This window comes from Macaca thibetana, chromosome 1 (assembly GCF_024542745.1).
Source record: "Macaca thibetana thibetana isolate TM-01 chromosome 1, ASM2454274v1, whole genome shotgun sequence".
NCBI lineage: Eukaryota > Metazoa > Chordata > Mammalia > Primates > Cercopithecidae > Macaca > Macaca thibetana.
Window position 1 is genome coordinate 147,040,175 of NC_065578.1, and position 21,220 is coordinate 147,061,394.

General features: G+C 32.7%; 1 protein-coding gene across 1 annotated transcript in view; it reads left to right on the plus strand.

Annotated features, from left to right (window-relative positions):
* USH2A (usherin) overlaps positions 1-21,220 on the plus strand; it is an 801,896-nt gene that overhangs the window by 314,654 nt on the left and 466,022 nt on the right. The window contains exon 21 of the mRNA XM_050780502.1: positions 18,933-19,063. Coding sequence (XP_050636459.1) covers positions 18,933-19,063 — 131 coding nt within the window. The remainder of the gene's footprint in view (positions 1-18,932; positions 19,064-21,220) is intronic.

The following is a 21,220-nucleotide window of genomic DNA, read 5'->3' on the forward strand; positions in this document are numbered from 1 at the left end:
ACTTTTTAAGGCAGGGTTCTTCTGTACAAGAACCCTGAAGTGACCCTAACGTTGTCTTCAAAATGGAGGGTCAGAATCAGAAGTGGAGACTGTGAGTTCATTGTGAGTTAACAGTTTATTATTTAAAAGTACAACAAGAAAAATGGTTTTGCTTTCATTCCATTTCTGGGACTCTAATGTTTTCCAAAGGAGTCTGGAATAAGGTATTGTATTGGTCCAATTGCTTGGGATCCACTGAGATTGTTACTAGAGTGGGCTTTGGTGTAAAACCCCCAAAGTAGAATTCTTTAATGTCCTTTTGGATCATTGAACACTTTCTACAATTATGCTTGACATGGACGCCATTGAAATCATTCCAAGGTCAAGGTCACTCAGCAATTTTACTAATGCTTCAAGTTAGTGGAATTTTATTTTTCCTCCCATAATGCTTGTTTTACAAAATAAAATACAGTATATTTTAGTAGATATTGTAAGATTAATTTTTGAAATTTCTTTTATCAAAATAAATTAATATAAATTTAATTTCATGAAGTATCTGTATGTTTATATATGTAAATGTGCAATTACAAATATGAAATACAATTTATATACATGTGTCTATGCATGCACCTGGATCTTATTTGAGGTATAAAACATGAAATGTGAACTAATGTGTTTTATGAAAATATGTAAAAAGTTATTTTTTAATTTTATGGAAACAGAGTAATGATAAAAATTCAATTTTATTAAAAATATTTTTGTAACTACAATTACTACTAACATTTTGCTTTAACCTAAGCTTAAATGCTTTATTTGCTAGAGTCACTTGTTAAAATACTAAAAAGTTTATAAGGTATCAAGGTAAAATAGAAATTATTTCAAAAAACAAAAATGCATGCTGAATTTTCTCTCCTGCTTTATAAAACAAGCAAGTCCTTTATGTAGATTTCTACAATTCATAATTCACTTGCCATTAAATGACACTCTATTTATATTTTAGACTATTATGACTTCAATTCGAGACACAATTGTTTTCCAAAATGAATTCAATGTGGGGTGTATTTATGTAATAGATGAAATATAGCTATTAAGGTGATTGGAATTGAATAAATATAGTATATATAAAGGGAGGATGAAAATGTACAACTATTACATGTTGATAGAAGCATTCTGATTAAGAAAAGTATTTTTATAATAAACTCAAGTATATTTTTATAATTTACTTTTTAATAATATACTCTGATTTTAAAAGTCTCTTTTATAATGTACTTTTATATAATTTTTCTTAAGGAATCTTGATTAACAATTGCATACATATCTTGGTGCCTAGCACAGTGGCTCATGCCTGTAATCCTAGCACTTTGGGAAGCTGAAGAGGGAGAATTGCTTAGTCCAGGAGTTCTAGAGCAGCCTGGGCAGTGTAGTGATATCCATTTTTGCTAGTTAGGAACAATGAATAATGCTTATCATCTCCACTGTCATTTAGTGTTGTTCTGGATGATATAACCCATGTGTAATGACAGAAAAAAGAATTATGGCTGTTGAAAAGGAATAGATGAAATTATCAACTTTTTCCAGAAAATAAATTTATACCTAAAAAACCCATCAAAACCTATTATAAATAACAGAAGTGCAATAAGATGGCTAGTTATAAATAAATACATAAAAATAAATATTTTTTCTATAATTCAGCAATAATAAATCTGAAAATAATCTGATTCTGAAAATCAATTAAATATATAATAAGTACTATAGCTTAACAAGAAATGTGCAGGATCTGTTTAAGGAAAAGAGAAAAGAACTTATGATAATTATTTTAATATTAATACAAAAGAGTGAATGAGTTGATAGGTAGCCAAAAGCAGAATTTTTAAAATTTACTAAAAAAAGCAATTTTTAAAGTAAATTTATAAGTATCTAAGAAAGAAAACTGGAATATATCCCTATCTCATTTTACATATCAAAATAAATTACAAATTTTATATTTAATACTTTACTTTTTCCAGAAAATTAAATATAAAAATACAGAAAATGAATGGGAAAAATATAAGTAAGTTACAAATTCTGGGCTAGGAAGCCCAATGATAAAAAGCAAAGGCAGACACCATTATTGAAAAATATTAGATTTTAAAATAAAAATAGACCCCCTTTTTATATTTAAAAATAACATTTAAAAGCCATTGAGTAAAAAAAAGTAAATGACTGTAACACGTGACAGACAATGAACCAATACCCTTGATGTGGAAAAACACTTACAAATCAATAATAAGGATGCACAACTGACAAAAAAATATCCAAATGAAGAACTATGATGAAAGTTCAAAGTCACTATTCGTCTTGGAAATACAAATTAAAACTAGAGTAAGACTTCATTTAAATCTATCGAATTTGGTGTCTCTCAGAAATGCCAGGCCAAACCATTCGTAATGCTAGAAATGTTTTGCCTAACAGTGGTTGAAAACTATTTGTAATATATGGAAAGGAAATTACACAAGTTGAGAATTTTCTTGCTGTGAATACAGAAATGAAAAGGCGGTTAGATGACAATTTCACTTCATTAATTTATAAATTCACGCATTACTACAGATTTTAGAGATCATGCAGTTCAGTATCTCCATTTAAGAGTAGGAACCTATGGGCTATTCTGTTCAGGAAATGAGAACTATAGCATGTATATGTGTTTCATAAAGTATCTGGTGGATATTACTTTATTTTTTTTTTTTTTTTTTTTTTTTTTTAATCATTTGGAGGTTGGAAAGCATGCTCAGTCCTTATAAGGGTCACATTTAGACAGCTACAGATTTTAATTGCTCCAAGAAAGGAATGGGGAATTATTTCAAAAGATGAAAGAAAACGTTCTTTGATCTAAAAGCAGAACTACCATTTGACCCAGCAATCCCATTACTGGATATATACCCAGAAGAATATAAATCATTCTACCATAATGACACATGCTCACGGGTGTTCACTGCAGCACTCTTTACAATAGCAAGGACACAGAATTAACTTAAATGCCCATCAATGACAGATTAGATAAAGAAAATGTGGTAAATATACAGCATGAGATACCATGCAGACATGAAAAAGAGCAAGATCATGTCTTTTGAAGGAGCATACAGCTGGAGGCCATTATCCTTAACAAACTAATGCAGGAACAGAAACCTAAATACTGCATGTTCTCACTTATAAGTGCGAGTTAAATGATGAGAACTTGTGAACACAAAGGAACAACAGACCCTGGGGTCTATTTGAGGGTGAAGGGAGGGAGAAGGGAGAGGAGCAGAAAACATTGGGGATTGGGCTTAATTCTTGGATAATGAAATAATCTGTTCGTCGAACCTCCATGACATGAATTCATGTATGTAAAAAACCTTCACATGTACCCCAGAACCTAAAATAAAAGTTTTTGTAAAACACATTTCTTTGTTTTATACTGATGAGAATGAAATCATTGCTCAACACTTGTTGTACATGAAAGCACATTATTCTTGTTTTTTTTTTTCTCAGGTATTTCCCTACTTTTTATCCTAATCTATACTTCCATTGTAATTTTTAGAATGCTAATCTAATATTTATTGAATTATTTTATAGTAAGCAACTGAAAAAAATTTAATTTTCAAAAGGAAGAAAAATACATGTTTAAATAGTAAGATAACACAACTTTGGTATTCTAAGGAATGTTTGGGGATTCATTCCAGGGCACTCATATTTTCAGGTTAGTTTTCAACTGTTCTTTTGTCAAGTATAATCAATGGAGATTTTGTTATTCATGTATTTATAGAGCTGGTTAGCCATAAATATTTTATGAATGGAGACATTTCTAGCACCACCTAATGGCAGTCAAGTAAAAAGAAAAAGTTTTTCTAATTTAGGAACTGTTTTGCATAATTTAAATTAAACTATATAGCCAGAGTTATTTCTATATGAAAATGAACTTTTACATTCCCTAATGCACTAACTAGGCACTGGAAATGCATCTCTGAGCAATTGGATTGAGTAGGAACGAAGCTGAAGGGATATTTGATAATGAAACCAAGGGGGTTTCTGCTGTCTTCATGTGTGCAAGAATAAGAAAATACCCAGCTAATAGAAGAAATCATTTTATGTGAAAATTTTCTTTTAGTTTCAGGAGCCTATACATACTATATTTTCCATACTCTAGTTTCCTGAAAAACGTATAGTTTGAGTATTGTATTGGCATATTTTGTTTGTCTTGTTTTTCAGCAGTTATTTATACATCTTTGACTACTATTCTACTAGTTTAATAAAGCATTTTTTAAAGTTTCTGATAGATTTTTAAAAACTGAGTCATATCATTCTGATTATAATATTGGAATTTTCTGTTGAATATGAGTCAAAGAACATGCTTTAGATCCGTAAGCTCTACTCATTTATTTAATGTGTTTCCTAGTAGGATTTGAATAATGTGTTGTCTGTCATATCCTTAGGATTGAGATCAATGGATTTGGTTAATGTATCTGAAGAAGGAGAATTTAGTGATAGCACCAGATTCTGACACCTTTCATCTTCGCCTCAACACTTTAGTTTGGTACTTCCTTCTATGATCTAAACAGGGAATAGTAGACTGACTGCAGATACAGGTAGTTTTTTGTTTGTTTGTTTGTTTGTTTGTTTTTTTGAGATGAAGTCTCACTGTGCCACCCAGGCTAGAGTGCAGTGGCACGATCTCGGCTCACTGCAACCTCCAAACTCCGCCTCCAGGGTTCAAGTGATTCTCTTGCCTCAGCCGCCTGAGTAGTTGGGATTACAGGTGTGCCAACATACCCAACTAATATTTGTATTTTTGATAGAGATAAGGTTTCACTGTGTTGACTAGGATGGTCTTGAACTCCTGACCTAAAGTGATCCCCCTGCCTCGACCTCCCAAAGTGCTGAGATTACAGGCATGAGCCACCACGCCCGGCCAGATACAGGTAGTTACAAATATCAACAAGAAATAGACAGTCTGGTGGTGGTAGTAGTTTCAAGAAAGTGCTTTCTCTTTGTAATTTCTTCCTTTCTATGAATATTTATTTACTGATGCCCTGTAATGCCCTTCACTTCATTGTGCACTCTCTGAATTTTAATTCATTCTTCACAGTCCAGTTTAACCATCACAGCTTCTGTGAACTTTTCCTGTATATCATTTTGTTCTCATTTCAACAAAATTCATCACTTTTTTGCTATTTTATACTTGTAGATTACATATCCCTTGTGTACTGGGTCTTTATAATATTTTGTACTCATTTGAATACAAATACTTCTACTACTATAGAACGGGTTTCCCTTAAAATAAGTATTATGTCTTTCTTGTTTATTTTTATTATTCACAGCAAACATGTATTTTGGTGAAAGCAAAGGCAAGTTAATGGAACTGATGTATCTTTAAGTTATTGTCTACTGTTTATTTTCTCTAGTTTTATATTTTAATGTAGGTTGATGTTTTCATTTCTTCCTTTCATTAATCGATTTTTTAAAATTCCTGCTAAAAGTTAACTACTATTTGTTGTTAGTTTTTGTTTTGTTTTGTTTTAGAGACAGAGTTCCACTATGTCACTATCTTGCCCAGGCTGGACTCAAACTCCTTGGTTCAAGCCATCTTCCTGCCTTGGGTTCTCAAATAACTGAGACTATAGGCATATGCAACTGTGCCTGGATGGGTTTTTGTTTTGTTTTGTTTTTGTTATTTTTAACTTCATATAATACTTGATTGACTTTTCTAAACCCATGGATTAATATCTGTTCCTAAAGTAAAAAATTGTTAACCTTGTTACTGAAGGCTAAAAAGAGAAAATGTCTGGCTTAAGGGCTATCCTAAATTTTTGAAAAATTCTTAAGAGAATATAATCATCTATATGAAGAATACATTTGGAAAATACAGGTATATTTTTAAGTAAGAGAGATTCAGAATTTACAAGAAAAAAATCTTGAATATGAAGATGATTAGACAATTGAACAAATATGTAGATAAATATGTCATTTTTACAAAGCATAAAATAGCATTAAAAAGAGAAGAATTTATCACTGCTGTCACTTATCACTGTTGCAGAGGTCCAATTAATGCAACAAGAAATAGGAGTTTAGAAGTTGGACATAAATTGATCAGATAATTATTATTTCCTGATAATATTTCCTGTAAAATCCAAGATAATCCATTGAAAATATAGAACCAGTTGAACAATCTACAAATTGACTGGAGTCAAGAGAAATATATATAAAACAATTGCATTCATGTTCTCACAAAGTTACTCACAAAGTAATTAGAAACTTCTGTTTGAAACTGGGTGTAGAAGAGTGAGAAAGAACTTCACTTTCATGGTAACAACAAGAAACACCAGACTAAGTAAGTATCTCTGTCTATGAGGCTATCAAGGAGAAGCAATGTAGAAAACCCTGGCTGAACTGAATTTTAGGAAGAAATAAGTGCATCATAGGTGATCAGAGTGCTGTGGCAGTTTCCATATCTGAGTCTAAGCACTTGTTCAGATAGTGGAGGAGTATGCTACTGTAGATGGGGAGAATTTTAAAGGTCAAGGGGAAACCATCGACCCTTAGACAACAATGTGGCCTAGTAAGATGAAATGAGATCTAGAAGTATAAATGCCAAAGCAAGTAGCTCAGTCCCAGATTCCACTATTATCCTCCACACTTGAATTTTGCCAAGATAATGTCAGTTGAAGAGGCCCTAGAAGTGGATTTCTATGAAATCTTGCCATGATTGGATTCCAGAATTATGAAGAAATTTAATCCAAATATGAACCAAAAATATTTATAATCCCAGCCAAGTCCCCTAATAGCTCAAATATGGATAAGATCCAAAAGGTGGCATCACCAATGGTCGAAGGTTGAGCTAAACACAGGTGAACTAAATATAATTAAAGCTCAACTTCAGTTCTACATAGTCAGTAGAAATATATCCACAGATTGCCAAATTACTGTAATGAGAAAGCAAATAATTTAAAGCAAATATTGTAAACATTAAAAAAAGGTAAAATTCATATAATGGGTGAAAAGATAAAATATTTTAAGAGATAAATGATAGCTCTAAGAAGAAATAAAATGGAAATTCTAGATCTGAAAAGTATAAATTTACAATAAAAACTTTATTGGATAAGTATAATAGCAAATTGGTCAGTGCAGAATAAAAGATTAATGAATTTAAACACATACCATTATGAAGTAACCAAACAAAAATAAAGAGAAAAACAGGTTGGAAAAAATAAACAGATCGATAACATGTGGAATAGTATCAGCAGATTTAACATGCATGGAGATGTGGGTTCCAGGAAGAACAAATAGGCAGAAAAATATTTGAAGAAATAACTGATGCTAAATATTCAAATTTGATGATGAAACAACCTAAAAATGCAAGAAGCTCAATGAATTCCAATTAGAATAAATATACTACAACCACATATTATATACTCACAGTCCAATTACTAAAAAAAAGATTAAGGAAATAAAAACCTTAAAATCAACTAGAGAAAAGGAAAAAGACACTGCGTAGAAGAGAACAATGAAAGGAATGAATGCTAACATTTCGTCAAAAATAACTGAGGCTAGAAGATAATAGAATATCTTTAGAAACTTTAAAACACCAATCTCAATTCTATATTCAGTGAAATTTGAGAATTTCACTGTTATTCATATTGTTCAAAAATAATTTGAAAGACATTTTTAGATTAAATAAATGAGTTACTACATCATGAATAGTCTTGTATTACAAGAAGTGCTAAAACATTTTTAGGCTAAAAAAATACCAATAATAAATGTGAGGAAAGGATGAAGGAAAATGGAAATTAAAAATATGAATAAACAGAAAATATTATTAAAAATTCTTTTGAAGACATTAGATTAGTGAAAACAAGAAATTTAAATATATTCTGCAGTTTACAACATATATGAAATTGAACTGTATGAAAAAATAATACAAATAATTGGACAAGAGTAAATGGAGAGTATGTTGCTGTAAGACTCTTATATGTGAAGAAGTATAATGTTAATTTGTGATAGTATGCGAGTTAAGAATACATATGATGATCCTTAGAGAGCCGTTTTAAAAAGTCTAGCTAGGGAGATGAAAAAGGTAGCGAAATGGAATGTTGAGGTAACTCCTCTAATCCATAACAAGATAGGGAAGGCACAGCAAAGGAGCAAAGAGCAAATGCAAAAAAAAAAAAAAAATAGTAGAAGAAGAAAGTAAGAAAAGAGAGAATTCAAATAGCAAGATGGTAAAATTAAGTTAGAAACATATTAATAATTATGTTGAATATAAATGCACATAACACAGTAATAAAAAAGAATACATTATTAACCTGGCTAAATGAGCAAGACTCATAAAGTGTGTACAAGAAACACACTTTAAGTACAAAAACATAAATCGCTTAAAAGCAAAAGGATGGAAAAAATAAACCATGAAACATTTATCATAAGAAAATGGTAGTGGTGATATTTATATCAGCCAAAATAACCTTTAAGGCCAGTAATATTACTAAATAGACATTTTGTAATGATAGTCAATTGATTAAGAAGAAATTATCCTAAATGTGCTTATATGTAGTAATAGAGTTTCAAAATACATAAAGCAGAAGTTTACAAACTAAAGGACAAAACAGACAAATTCTCTCCCATACCTCAAGAATTTTTTTTTTTTTTTTTTTTTTTTTGAGACGGAGTCTTGCTCTGTAGCCCAGGCTGGAGTGCAGTGGTGCGATCTCGGCTCACTGCAGGCTCCGCCTCCCGGGTTCACGCCATTCTCCTGCCTCAGCCTCCAGAGTAGCTGGGACTACAGGCGCCCGCCACCTCGCCCGGCTAATTTTTTGTATCTTTTAGTAGAGACGGGGTTTCACCGTGTTAGCCAGGATGGTCTCGATCTCCTGACCTCGTGATCTGCCCGTCTCGGCCTCCCAAAGTGCTGGGATTACAGGCTTGAGCCACCGCGCCCGGCCCTCAAGATTTTTAAATGACTTTCTTAGTACTTATTAAGAAGTTGATAAAAATCGGTAAAAATACAGAAAAATAAAACACACTATCAACAAACTTAAGTGATAGTTATTGTACATTTTATACAAAACTGGAAAATAGCTATTGTTTTTCAAATGTACATGGAAAGTATGTACATTTGAAAGTATATACACTACAAATATTCTACAGGTAATATGCTGGGCCATAAAAGAGTCTTAATATATTTCAAAAGTTGAAGTCAGAGTATATTCTCTGTTTACATAGAATTAAATTAGAAATCAATCTGATAATGCTGTCTGGAAATTTTCTAAGTACTTCAAATTAACACATTCCTAAATGCTCTACCAATTAAGAAAAAGGGATTTTTTTTAACAATTAAAATATAAAGTATAACATGAGCTTTTTGGCATGCACCTCAAGTAATGCCTGGAGAGAAATGTATGGGCTAAATGGTTATCTTAGAAGAAAAAAGTCCAAACTTTCCTAAGCTGCTTCTTAAAACAGGCAAAAAAGAACAAATTAAGCCCAAAGTAATAAGAAATAATAATAATAATAAAAAAAAGACAAAATTGGATATCAATGAAATAGAAACAGAAAGCAAAGCCCAGAATTGGTTTGCAAGAATGATGGGTATTGGGGAGTGGAGAGTGGTAAGGGGAGAGAAGGAGGAGGAGAGAGAACAGGAGAGGAAGAGAAATATTTTGGATTAATTTAAAAAATCTACCAATATGATTTACCACATTAATAGAGGTAATAGTATAGAAAAATATCATATATCTCAATAGAGTTGGAAAACATTTTACAAAATTTTATACCTACTCATAAGGAAAACTTTCAGCATACTAAGTACAGGAGAGATAAAGGACCACTACAAATATTCTACAGAATATATATACATATATATATGTGTGTGTGTACATATGTGTGTGTGTATATGTATATATGAAATGTACACTACAAATATTCTACAGAATATATATACATATATATGTGTGTGTGTACATATGTGTGTGTGTATATATGTATATATGAAATGTACACTACAAATATTCTACAGAATATATATACATATATATGTGTGTGTGTGTACATATGTGTGTGTATATATGTATATATGAAATGTACACTACAAATATTCTACAGAATATATATACATATATATATGTGTGTGTGTACATATGTGTGTGTGTATATATGTATATATGAAATGTACACTACAAATATTCTACAGAATATATATACATATATATATGTGTGTGTGTACATATGTGTGTGTGTATATATGTATATATGAAATGTACACTACAAATATTCTACAGAATATATATACATATATATGTGTGTGTGTACATATGTGTGTGTATATATGTATATATGAAATGTACACTACAAATATTCTACAGAATATATATACATATATATATGTGTGTGTGTACATATGTGTGTGTGTATATATGTATATATGAAATGTACACTACAAATATTCTACAGAATATATATACATATATATATGTGTGTGTGTACATGTGTGTGTGTATATATGTATATATGAAATGTACACTACAAATATTCTACAGAATATATATACATATATATATGTGTGTGTGTACATATGTGTGTGTGTATATATGTATATATGAAATGTACACTACAAATATTCTACAGAATATATATACATATATATGTGTGTGTGTACATATGTGTGTGTATATATGTATATATGAAATGTACACTACAAATATTCTACAGAATATATATACATATATATATGTGTGTGTGTACATATGTGTGTGTATATATATGTATATATGAAATGTACACTACAAATATTCTACAGAATATATATACATATATATGTGTGTGTGTGTACATATGTGTGTGTATATATATGTATATATGAAATGTACACTACAAATATTCTACAGAATATATATACATATATATATGTGTGTGTGTACATATGTGTGTGTATATATATGTATATATGAAATGTACACTACAAATATTCTACAGCTAATATGCTAACATGCTGGGCCATAAAATAGGCCATATATATATATATATATATATGTGAAATAGTGCATGTTTTGCTTTTCAGATAGGGATCAAGTTTTCGTTCAAACTTTATCAGTAGTTTTAGCCACTGCTAAAACAATACTGTAACATAAAAGTCATAAATATTGAAAAGGAAAAGAAAATGTATTTATTTGTCATCGACATAATTTTGTATGTAAATGCTTTAAACAATCCTCAAAAAAGTGTTAAAACTAATAAATGAACTTAGAAAGATTGCAGAATACAACATGAATATAAATAAAATTAATTGAACATACACTAACAATAAACAATTTAAACAAATAAAATTGGATTTAGAAGAATATTCAAAAAAGCACTTAAATTTAACAAAATAAATGGAAATATTTGTATAGTCAAAGCTATAAAACATAACTTAGAAAAATCAATGTAAGCCTAAATAGATGAAGATTTATCATGTTTGTGGATGAAAAACAAGATATTGTTAAAATAGCCATTTTCTTGAAGTCGATTTATTCATTTAATGTAATTCCAATCAAAATTCAAGCAAGTTTTTTATGAAGAAATTCCCAAGTTGATTCTACAAGTTGAAAGAATATGCATGAGACCTGGAATATCCAAAATACTATTGAATAACGTATTTAAAATTTGGCCAACTTAGTCATCTTATTTCAAGATTTAAAATAAAGCCATAATAATTCAGGCTTTATAGTATTTGTGTAAGTACTGGCAAATTAATCAGAAATAGACTCAGACTTCCAATGTCAATTAAAATTTGAGGGAGCTAAGACAATTCGATGGGGAGAGTACAATCTTTTCAACATAGTATTGTACAGTGTGTAGTAGTCAAAAAAAAAATAAAGCCTGACTCCCACCTCACATCATTCATACAATTTAATTTGAGATGGATTCATAGACCTAACAAATAAAAGCTGGAATTATAAAGCTTCTAGAAGAAAAATGAGAAAATATTTTTGATCATCTTGGTGTTGGTAAAGATTTCTCAGACAAGGTACAAAGTGCTAACCATTAACAAATGATAAATTCAACTTCATCAAAAATATTAAGAAAATGAAAAGGTAAGTCAAAGACCGGATTAGGCTAGGTATATGTTTAACTTAGAATATGCCAAGCAGCTTTCCAAAATGATTGTTTAGTTTTGCATTTACATTAGCAATGTATGAGAGTTTTCATTTCATCACCTGTTCAGCAGAATTTTGTGTTTTTAATTTTAGCCATTCTAGTGGGTACAGAGATGTGTCTCATAGTAGTTTTAATTTTCATTTCCCCGATGAATGATGACACTGAACATCTTTCTTGTGAGCCTTGGTTATTTGCATATCAGAATTTTTAGTCAAGTGATTGTTTAGACGTTTTCCATTGGGTTGCTTGACTTTTTATTGAGTTGTAGGATTTTTTAACATATTCTACATGTCAATTCTAAGAATTTAAATTTCTGATCAAAGATTTAAACAATTTATAGTAACTTTTTAGCAACTTTTTCATTCATACTAGGAACTTATATTTCAGGTTCCTTCTCTTGATTTGGATTTTGGAAGGCAAAATTTTCATCAGCCGAAATGTATTAGTTCTTTATTTCTTTTTGTTCTTACAATACCTTTGTATGGCTATTACCTGACAATTTCCAATCATTTTGAAATGTCTTACATTTTCCTGTATCTGCAATAACAAAGTTAAGTTGACTAGAATAAAAGCTTTTGGATGGCTTTTTACGTTTCTTAGTTCAAGAGAGACACATTTGGTTTTTGAAAAATATTTGTGTTGAAGTCTAACACACATACAGAAAAGTGCAAAAAGTAGCAATGCACAGGTTGACCCATTTTTATAACCTGGACAGCCCTGAGTACCCAGCACCCACAGTACAAATAGAAGACTACAGGGCCCCCAGTGGGCCTGCCTTGTGCCCTTTCTAAATCCCAGCCAGGATTACCTCTATCCTGACTTCCAACATCATAGATGGATTTTTGTCTGGTTTTGAACTTGATATAAATGGGATTATACAGTATATATTCCTGTGTTCTTAGTGTCTCTTACACAATCCATATTTGTGAGATTCTTGTATATAGTTGTTCATTCTCATTGCTATATTTGTTTGTACAGTTGAGTGACATGTGTGTATGTTTCGGTTTGAAGGTGTAATAAAAGGTCTTGCTATAAACATACTTGTATATCTTTTGACCCTATGCATTTGGGTGGGGCTGGATATGGAGCCAAGAGTAGAACGGTTGGATAAAAAGATACACATATCAAAAGATACAAGGATAGCTTTTTTTTTTTTTTTTTTTTTTGAGAAGGAGTCTCACTCTGTCGCTCAGGCTGGGGTGCAGTGGCACAATCTTGGCTCACTGCAAGCTCCGCCTCCCAGGTTCATGCCATTCTCCTGCCTCAGCCTCCAGAGTAGCTGGGACTAAAGGTGCCCGCTACCACACCCAACTAATTTTTGTATTTTTAGTAGAGACGGGGTTTCACCATGTTAGCCAGGATGGTCTCGATCTCCTGACCTCGTGATCCGCCTACCTCGGCCTCCCAAATTGTTGGGATTACAGGCGTGAGCCACCACGGCCGGCCCACAAGGATAACTTAATAAATACTGTCAGTTTTTAAAAGAGGTTATACAGTCTGACTAATAGTTTATGAATGCTGCATGTATAGATATTATTACGTTATACATTATAAACTTAACATTTTACTTATTTATTTAATATTATATATAAAAATATAGTTATATGTAATATATACGTGTAGTTGAACATATTTGGCTACACTTTGTGTTTCCTTTTCATTTTAGCCATTCTAATGGATATTTAGTGGTATTGCATTTCATTTTGCGTTTCTCAGATGACTAATGATAGCGACCATCTTTTTCATATGTTTTTTCTGGCTATGTATCTTGGTATCAGATATATGTATTGCAAATATCTTTTCTCACTATATCGTTTGTCTTTTCATTCTCTTATTTCCACCTTTTGCTAGCCAAAAGTTGCTAATTCTAACATGGTCTAATTTATCAACTTTTCCCTTTCTGTTATAGCTTCACATTTATTGTTTAACAATTATTTGCCTAATCCATGGCCCCAACAGTGTACGATTTTTATGATTAAATTTGAAACTTGCAAACCCTCTTACTTGAAAGTTAAATATTTCCATGTAGAACTTGGATTTTGTATATTTTTAGAATGTTAGGCCATGGATGTAAGTTTATTTTACACATCTCATGTATACCATTTCTACAAAGTATGTGTTCCTTAAATATTTCTTGAATGAATGAATAAATATAGAGATGCATGAAATGCTGTATTATTTAAACACTAGAAACAAAAAAACTGAACTTTAGAACATTTCCTTTCTGTCTCATTTTTTGAAAATTAAAATCTAAATTTCAGCAAGTGAGAAAAGTATAATTTTCACTTGTCTGCCCATTTTAATCAGTATTTCAGCTTAACACAAACATTAAAAGCAAAAAATATTTTGGCACTGCTGGGCTCTGATCCACAACTCTTCTTTTTCCTGGGCCTGGGATGAAAATATATTCATGAGGCAGAGAGGAAGACAAGCTCAACTACACAGCTGTATTAAAATTTCTGCTCTCCTGTGCACACCATATGTCCGCTTTCATTTCTTTGGCCAACACAAGTCACATCACTAAGCCTAAGTCAAGAGTTTGGAATCTGTAAATACATAATCTTCTCATAGGAAAAGAGAGTGTTAATAATTTGGAGTAGTTATGCATGTTACCACTCTGTCTCATGGTAGAGTCAATAATATTTTCTTTAAAATGTTTTATATAGGCTGGGCGCAGTGGCTCAAGCCTGTAATCCCAGCCCTTTGGGAGGCCTAGATGGGCAGATCACGAAGTCAGGAGATCGAGACCATCCTGGCTAATATGGTGAAACCCCGTCTCTACTAAAAAAAAAAATACAAAAAACTAGCCGGGCGAGGTGGCGGGCGCCTGTAGTCCCAGCTACTTGGGAGGCTGAGGCAGGAGAATGGCGTAAACCCGGGAGGCGGAGCTTGCAGTGAGCTGAGATCCGGCCACTGCACTCCCTGGGCGACAGAGCGAGACTCTGTCTCAAAAAAAAAAAAAAAAAAAAAAAAAAAGTTTTATATGTTAATTAAAAGATTATGTTTATATTTAAATATATTCTTTTTTTATTAAGTTCATTTAAAGAATTGATTACATGATTTCAGCATTTGGCTCAAAAGATAGAATGTATCTATATCTATGGCAATAATTAATTGTCAAGAATATGATGTTTCAGTGAACGTGTGCATTTTTAATTTCATCATAGAGTTTTTGCAAAAGACAATCATTCATTATTTATTTCGGCAATGTAAAGAGAAAAAAAGAGAAGATTAAATTATTTTAAAAAGCTGTGGGAAAGTCTCACATACACCATCAAATCCAATTGCCTTTTTTTATACTATAGCTTCCCTTCTTACAAGAAATTTTCCTCGATCTGTGTAAAGTATTATATTTTAGTTGTACTAGCAGTGCGTTTTCTCATATAAGCATAAAACTTGAAAATTAAATAATATATTTTAGAAAAACACATGCACTTGCATATTTCTTAAATAGTGCATAATTTTTATGAGATTCCCAAGTATATCTTGTCTAAATATTCCTGTAATTCTTACTGATTTATTTTCATTCGTCAGATTTCTCTTGAATTAAAGAGAAGTAGTTGTCTTCCCAGATTGAGCAATTACTGGTATCTTCCCAATACCCAATTCCATGCTTTTATTCTCCTCTCTACTGCCACATAGATGACTCCAACACACTAGTAGAGAGTTTTGCTATCTTCATGTTTCAAATTATAGCTATTTTTGTGAAATAACCTCAAGCTGTGTAATTTATAGGAATAGGTTTTATTATAATGTATGATACCAAATATCACAGAAAAATGGTGACAGAAAGATAAGATTTCCCGAGTAGTGTTACTCTGAACCATAGGGAGAAAAGCTTAAGAGAAGAAAAGAGTTGGTAGAAATATAATTGTTCTTTGCTCAGGTTGTAGACCAGACTTTATGTCTATGTTTCTGCTGGCAGATGCTTCCTTCTTTTATCTCCCTGGTCTACCCTAATAATTAATTTCTATGTCTCCCATTTCTTTCTCTATCAGATTTTTCTAATTCGTGTTCTGTCACCACCTTCTACTCATTCATTTCCTCAGTTCTCATCACCCAGCAGTCAAGAGTCTGTCCATTCTACTCAACTGAAAAAGATTATGTCATTACTGACTCCATAAGCTTTTCTTCAGTTCTAATTACTCTGGACCTGTTGGAAGTGTTAACACAGTTAACTAACCTTGCCTCCTCAAAGTTCCCTCCTATCTAGGCTTCCATTTTACAATATTATCTTGATCTAACTTTATTCTTGCCCTTATTTTTTTCTTTTCTTAAATGTAGACATTTCCATTAAAGGCTCTTGTTGTTTCTCTACAATCTGTCTCTTAGACATGGCTTTTGATAGGTGATTGCCAATTTATTTTCCTGGCACCATCTTCTCTTCTGAGATTTAGATTCTCATTTCCAAATGGCAGATAGAGTTTTCTGCATCATAAGTTCAGTATGCCTAAAACTAAAAAGAATTCCTAACCCCAGATTTCCTTCCTTACCTGACGTTTCTATTTCTGTTATTAATACTCCATTTTCCTCAATAATTGGTGAAAAGAATCGACCATTTCGCCCCACACCATCACCTCATATCAATATGACTTAATGTGCCTTTCCTGAAATGTATAGAGTTTATCCTTTCAAGTATTAATTCAGTTACTTGTCTGTCCGTGTCTTATTCTCCCAAAGCACAGCACTCATCTCTCTTCTGTGTAACTAAGTTATGTCTCCTCTCTACATTTCATCATCAATTTTGTTGCCTTAGTCTCAATTTTGAAAATCCTGTTCCTGCTCTCCACTCAAATTTTAATTTCTTCCATTAATTTATGGGATAAGTTTCAAATGGGTGGCTCAATCATTTCAGCGCGCTTATTAGGGGAGATGAGAGAGAACAATACATCTAGTAGTAGGAGTCCAAGTGAGTTTGACTACTGAAAAGCAATTTGTTGGGGCAAACAATTCTATTCTGTGAAGTGGAAGAGTTGCCAGGAAGGACCGCGTCCTGAATCTGACAGCAAGAACACAATGTTCAAGCAGGCCGGAGTAAGAGAATAGAAGAGTCTGTAACAATGAGATATAAAAATCACTAGGTCAAGTTTGTTGAAAATGACCAAAAGCATAAAACGTAGAAGATGGAGACGAAGAAGTCAAGAAGGCCAGGATAAATTTGATTTGCCTTCTTGGAAAGTCTAAAGCCTGTATCCTAAACTTAACCTTTGTTGTGACTAAAGGAATGGTACTCTCAAAATAACTTAGAACACAGTATTCTTTTTCATCTTTGTCTTCTATACAAACTTCTCAAGCCATATTGTACAGATGTGGGGTCTCACCTATCTCTCCAGATTTATCTAACTCCCTCCTTCACAACCAGCCTTCCTCAAACTTTCCATACCTCTAGGCCGTTGTACAATTCCCACCAAATCCTTCATAGTCTCTGAAAACAAGCTGAAGGATTATATTCTCTAAAACTGTCCTCAATTTCTTTTAATCAGGTATTTTGTATATATCCCTATACCATTTATCACATCGCATTACAGGTTTTTTTTTGTTTGCTTGTTTTTTTAATTGTCTTTTTTCTCAACTAGAACTCAATGTCAGTTATGGGCTTATTAGTTTTTCTTCTTTACCGTGTAGCAGAGTTCAACAAATGTTAGTGTTCCATAGATGTATGTTGAAAAAACGACAGTCCAATGTTCACCAAATGATATCTGCTTTCCTGCCTTCAAATCCTAGCTAAAGTTTTTCTCTTAAGACATGGTTTCTGGGGTAGTTGATGTCTATTGAACCTGAGTCCACCACCACCCACATATGCAGGACTTTTGGTTACCAGCTTAGCCTGAAGGAAGATCTCCTTCCTTTAAATTTTTATTATCCTGGCTGACTGTATTTTTACTCAAATCAGTATTCATTCATTATGCACTATTGTGTTCTTGAGATGTTATTTGATTTTCATATATGGTCTTGAGTCTTATTTGATTCTCACAGGATAATTTGTTAAGGCATATGCATTTAATATTTTCAACTAAACTGGAAATTCTTTGAAAACAGAGATTGTGTCTCTTACCAGTTTTAATACATTAAGCAAAAAGCCTTACACAAGGCAAGAGCTCCATAGTATGTGTTGAGTATGTGAGATACTGAGTAGAGTGGAGATGGGGCCATGGAATGGTAGGGGGAAGGCATCATTCATAGGGCTGTTGCATGTTGCCCCTGCTTCCTAAGCTGTGGAAATTTCTATGAGAAAAGAGCATTGTATATCCTATGCAGGGCTGGTATGCGCTCTGAAGGGTCAGTAAAGATCCCAGAATTCTGAAGGCTGCAAACCATTTGGTTATAGGATGGTGTTTCAGGAAATTACCTCTATAGGCCACTTCATGGCAGGTCTTTCCAATATTAACTTCTATTACTGAACTGATTATTTGAACTTCATAAATATTTTAAGCAAGATCCTCTGTGTTTCTTTCACTCGTGTCAAAAATCCATTTATTTTTATGACTCTCTGATCATGTTTTCACGTTGATACTCTGAGTATCCAATTTTGGGTTGACAATATGTCTTTTTAGGTTGATGAGTTTTGCATAAATTTAAACTTCATTATATATTGATTAGCAGGAACACAGGCGTAAGTTTTCAAGTACTGATTAGCATTTAAAATGGGATATATTTAAAACCAATGGCCTAGACCATGCCAGTACATTGCTGGGTATAACTTCCTGACTGTACTCACTACATCATAAATAATAATGAAAGTAAATGTACATTTATCAGAAAGAATCAACAAAACCCCAGCACTGATTTGCTGATCACACTTGTCTTACCAGGCATTAAGGCCAGCTTTCGAACAAAAGTGCCTGAAGGTTTGATTGTCTTTGCAGCATCACCTGGCAATCAGGAAGAGTATTTTGCACTCCAGTTGAAGAAGGGACGTCTTTATTTTCTTTTTGATCCTCAGGTAAATGAGTACTCATAAAAGTTAATAATTTTGAGAATTTAGTATGTGCCTGGTACTGAGGTAAATGCTTCTGTTTTCACACTGAAACTTCATTCAAACCTTGTAAGGTAGGTACTATTATTATCCCCATTTTGCCAATCAAGAAAATGAAACTTACAAAAGTAATGTGACTTGCCCTCAGCTAAAATAGCGGAGCTAACTTTTAAACCATCATGGTCCGACTGAGAATCTATGTGCTTAACAACCAAAATGCCACCTTATAATGAAGATTAAAACTTTTAAATAAATTTAAAGAGCTCTATTTTTATTTTTCTTAATAGCAAAAGATTATGTCCCCTTTTCATCCTTCCGTGTCTTTCTTTTTTTATTGTTTCACCAGCAAATATTTAAGTGGCTATTGGGTACTATTGTGCTGGGCGTTGCAGACTACCATAGTTTTAAAGTTAAATATGACCATGCCCCTGTGATAAAATCTGCAACGGATACAGTAAAATAATCAATTTTAAATGTTTATAAATTATATCAAAATAAAGATTTAGGATTCTATGTATTATAGGAACAAAAATAAATAAATACATTGTTTTCTGAGTTGTCAGTTTTCTCTGTAAATGTGATATTTAACTGAGATACAAATCAATGAAGAAAAATTGGTCAGAACAAGAGCATATGTCTGTATTTGAGGGTGCATATTTCAGGTGGGGCAGTACAGGGGAGATACTGATCTCCACCTGGGAAGGTACTGAACATAAAGTTTCCAGGCAAAGTGAGCAACAAACGTTAAGGAAATAGCAAATATTAAGTGCCTGAGGTGGATGAGAGCATGGCGCTTTTCGTACACTGAGATGAATCTGATATAGCTGGGAACAGAGACAAAGGGAAAGGTTGAAGATTGAAAAGCTGTGTAGAAACTAAGTCATTTAAGGCCCTGTAAGCGAATGTGAGGATTTGAATTTTTCCTAAGGGTGTTGGGAAAGCACTGAACAGTTGTCTTCACTTGAGTTAAACAAATATCAATGAGCATTTGATATTAGGTATTGTATTAGGCATGTGAGTAGTTGAGAAATGAGTAAGACTAAGTAAAATATATTAGCTTTCCATTTTCTTAGTTCTTCAACTTAAAACTGATGTGCTTACCAAATAAACGTTTTACATTTTATTGGTAAAGCAGGCACAACGTTCACCCTTGGATCCAAGTTGCATCTAGGATCATGGACTAAGTAATCTGACTGAGGATCTCAGCCTCATGTGCCCCGGAGATCCAACGACCTTAGAGAGGAAAGGCAGGGCCTATTGTACCAAGTGTATCTGAGGACCCTACCAGCCTCAAAAAGCAGGCCAAGGTCTCCCTGCTTTATGAAGCTGAGAGAGTCACACAGTGGCCACTCGAAGGACCAGGGGCAGAAAGGCTCCTTCCTCATGACTTGACAGGGGCCCGTTAACTCCCTGGCTGGTGCATTGTGGGTCCTCAGACACAAAGATTTCTGAGTGTCCCCTTGTAATGCAGCTTCTTAAAGGATGCCAGCAGGTGGGCAGTGAGTAAGCAAAAGGAAATAGCATCACACCTAAGCAGATCCCGCAGCCAGAGGGAAAGGAAGAAGCAGCAGCTATCGCAGAAGGCAAGACAGATGGCAACTGAAAAAAATTTAAAAAAATCAGCTGAAGTTGATTCAATTACATAAAGGAAAATATTATTTTTTATTTGAAAACTTTAAGTAGATTAATTAGAGGAGAGACACTTTGAGCCTCAGATTAGTAGGTCAGAAGATTAAGTTGAAGAAATCTCTCAAAATACATAATAAAAATGTGACGCAGACAAGAAAGATACTACTACTGTCACTAAGAAGCGATTCAGAAGGAGAACAAAAAGCACATGCTCGAGAAAAACAGGGATAACATAAAATGATGAAACAAAAAATAGGAGAGAATATCTGATTTAAGAGGGAATTTAGTATATATCCATTGAAAAGACTCATCAATTTCCTGTCAAGATTAAGCAAAGCTAATACTTCTGTGAGACCTCTTTGTGCCAGGCATTATTGTAAGTGTTCTCTCTATACGTAAATTTATACATTTTCATACACACATATGCCTATACACGCATATAAACCCATTTGAACTTTTCAACAACTCTGTGAGGTAGATACTCTTAATATTCCC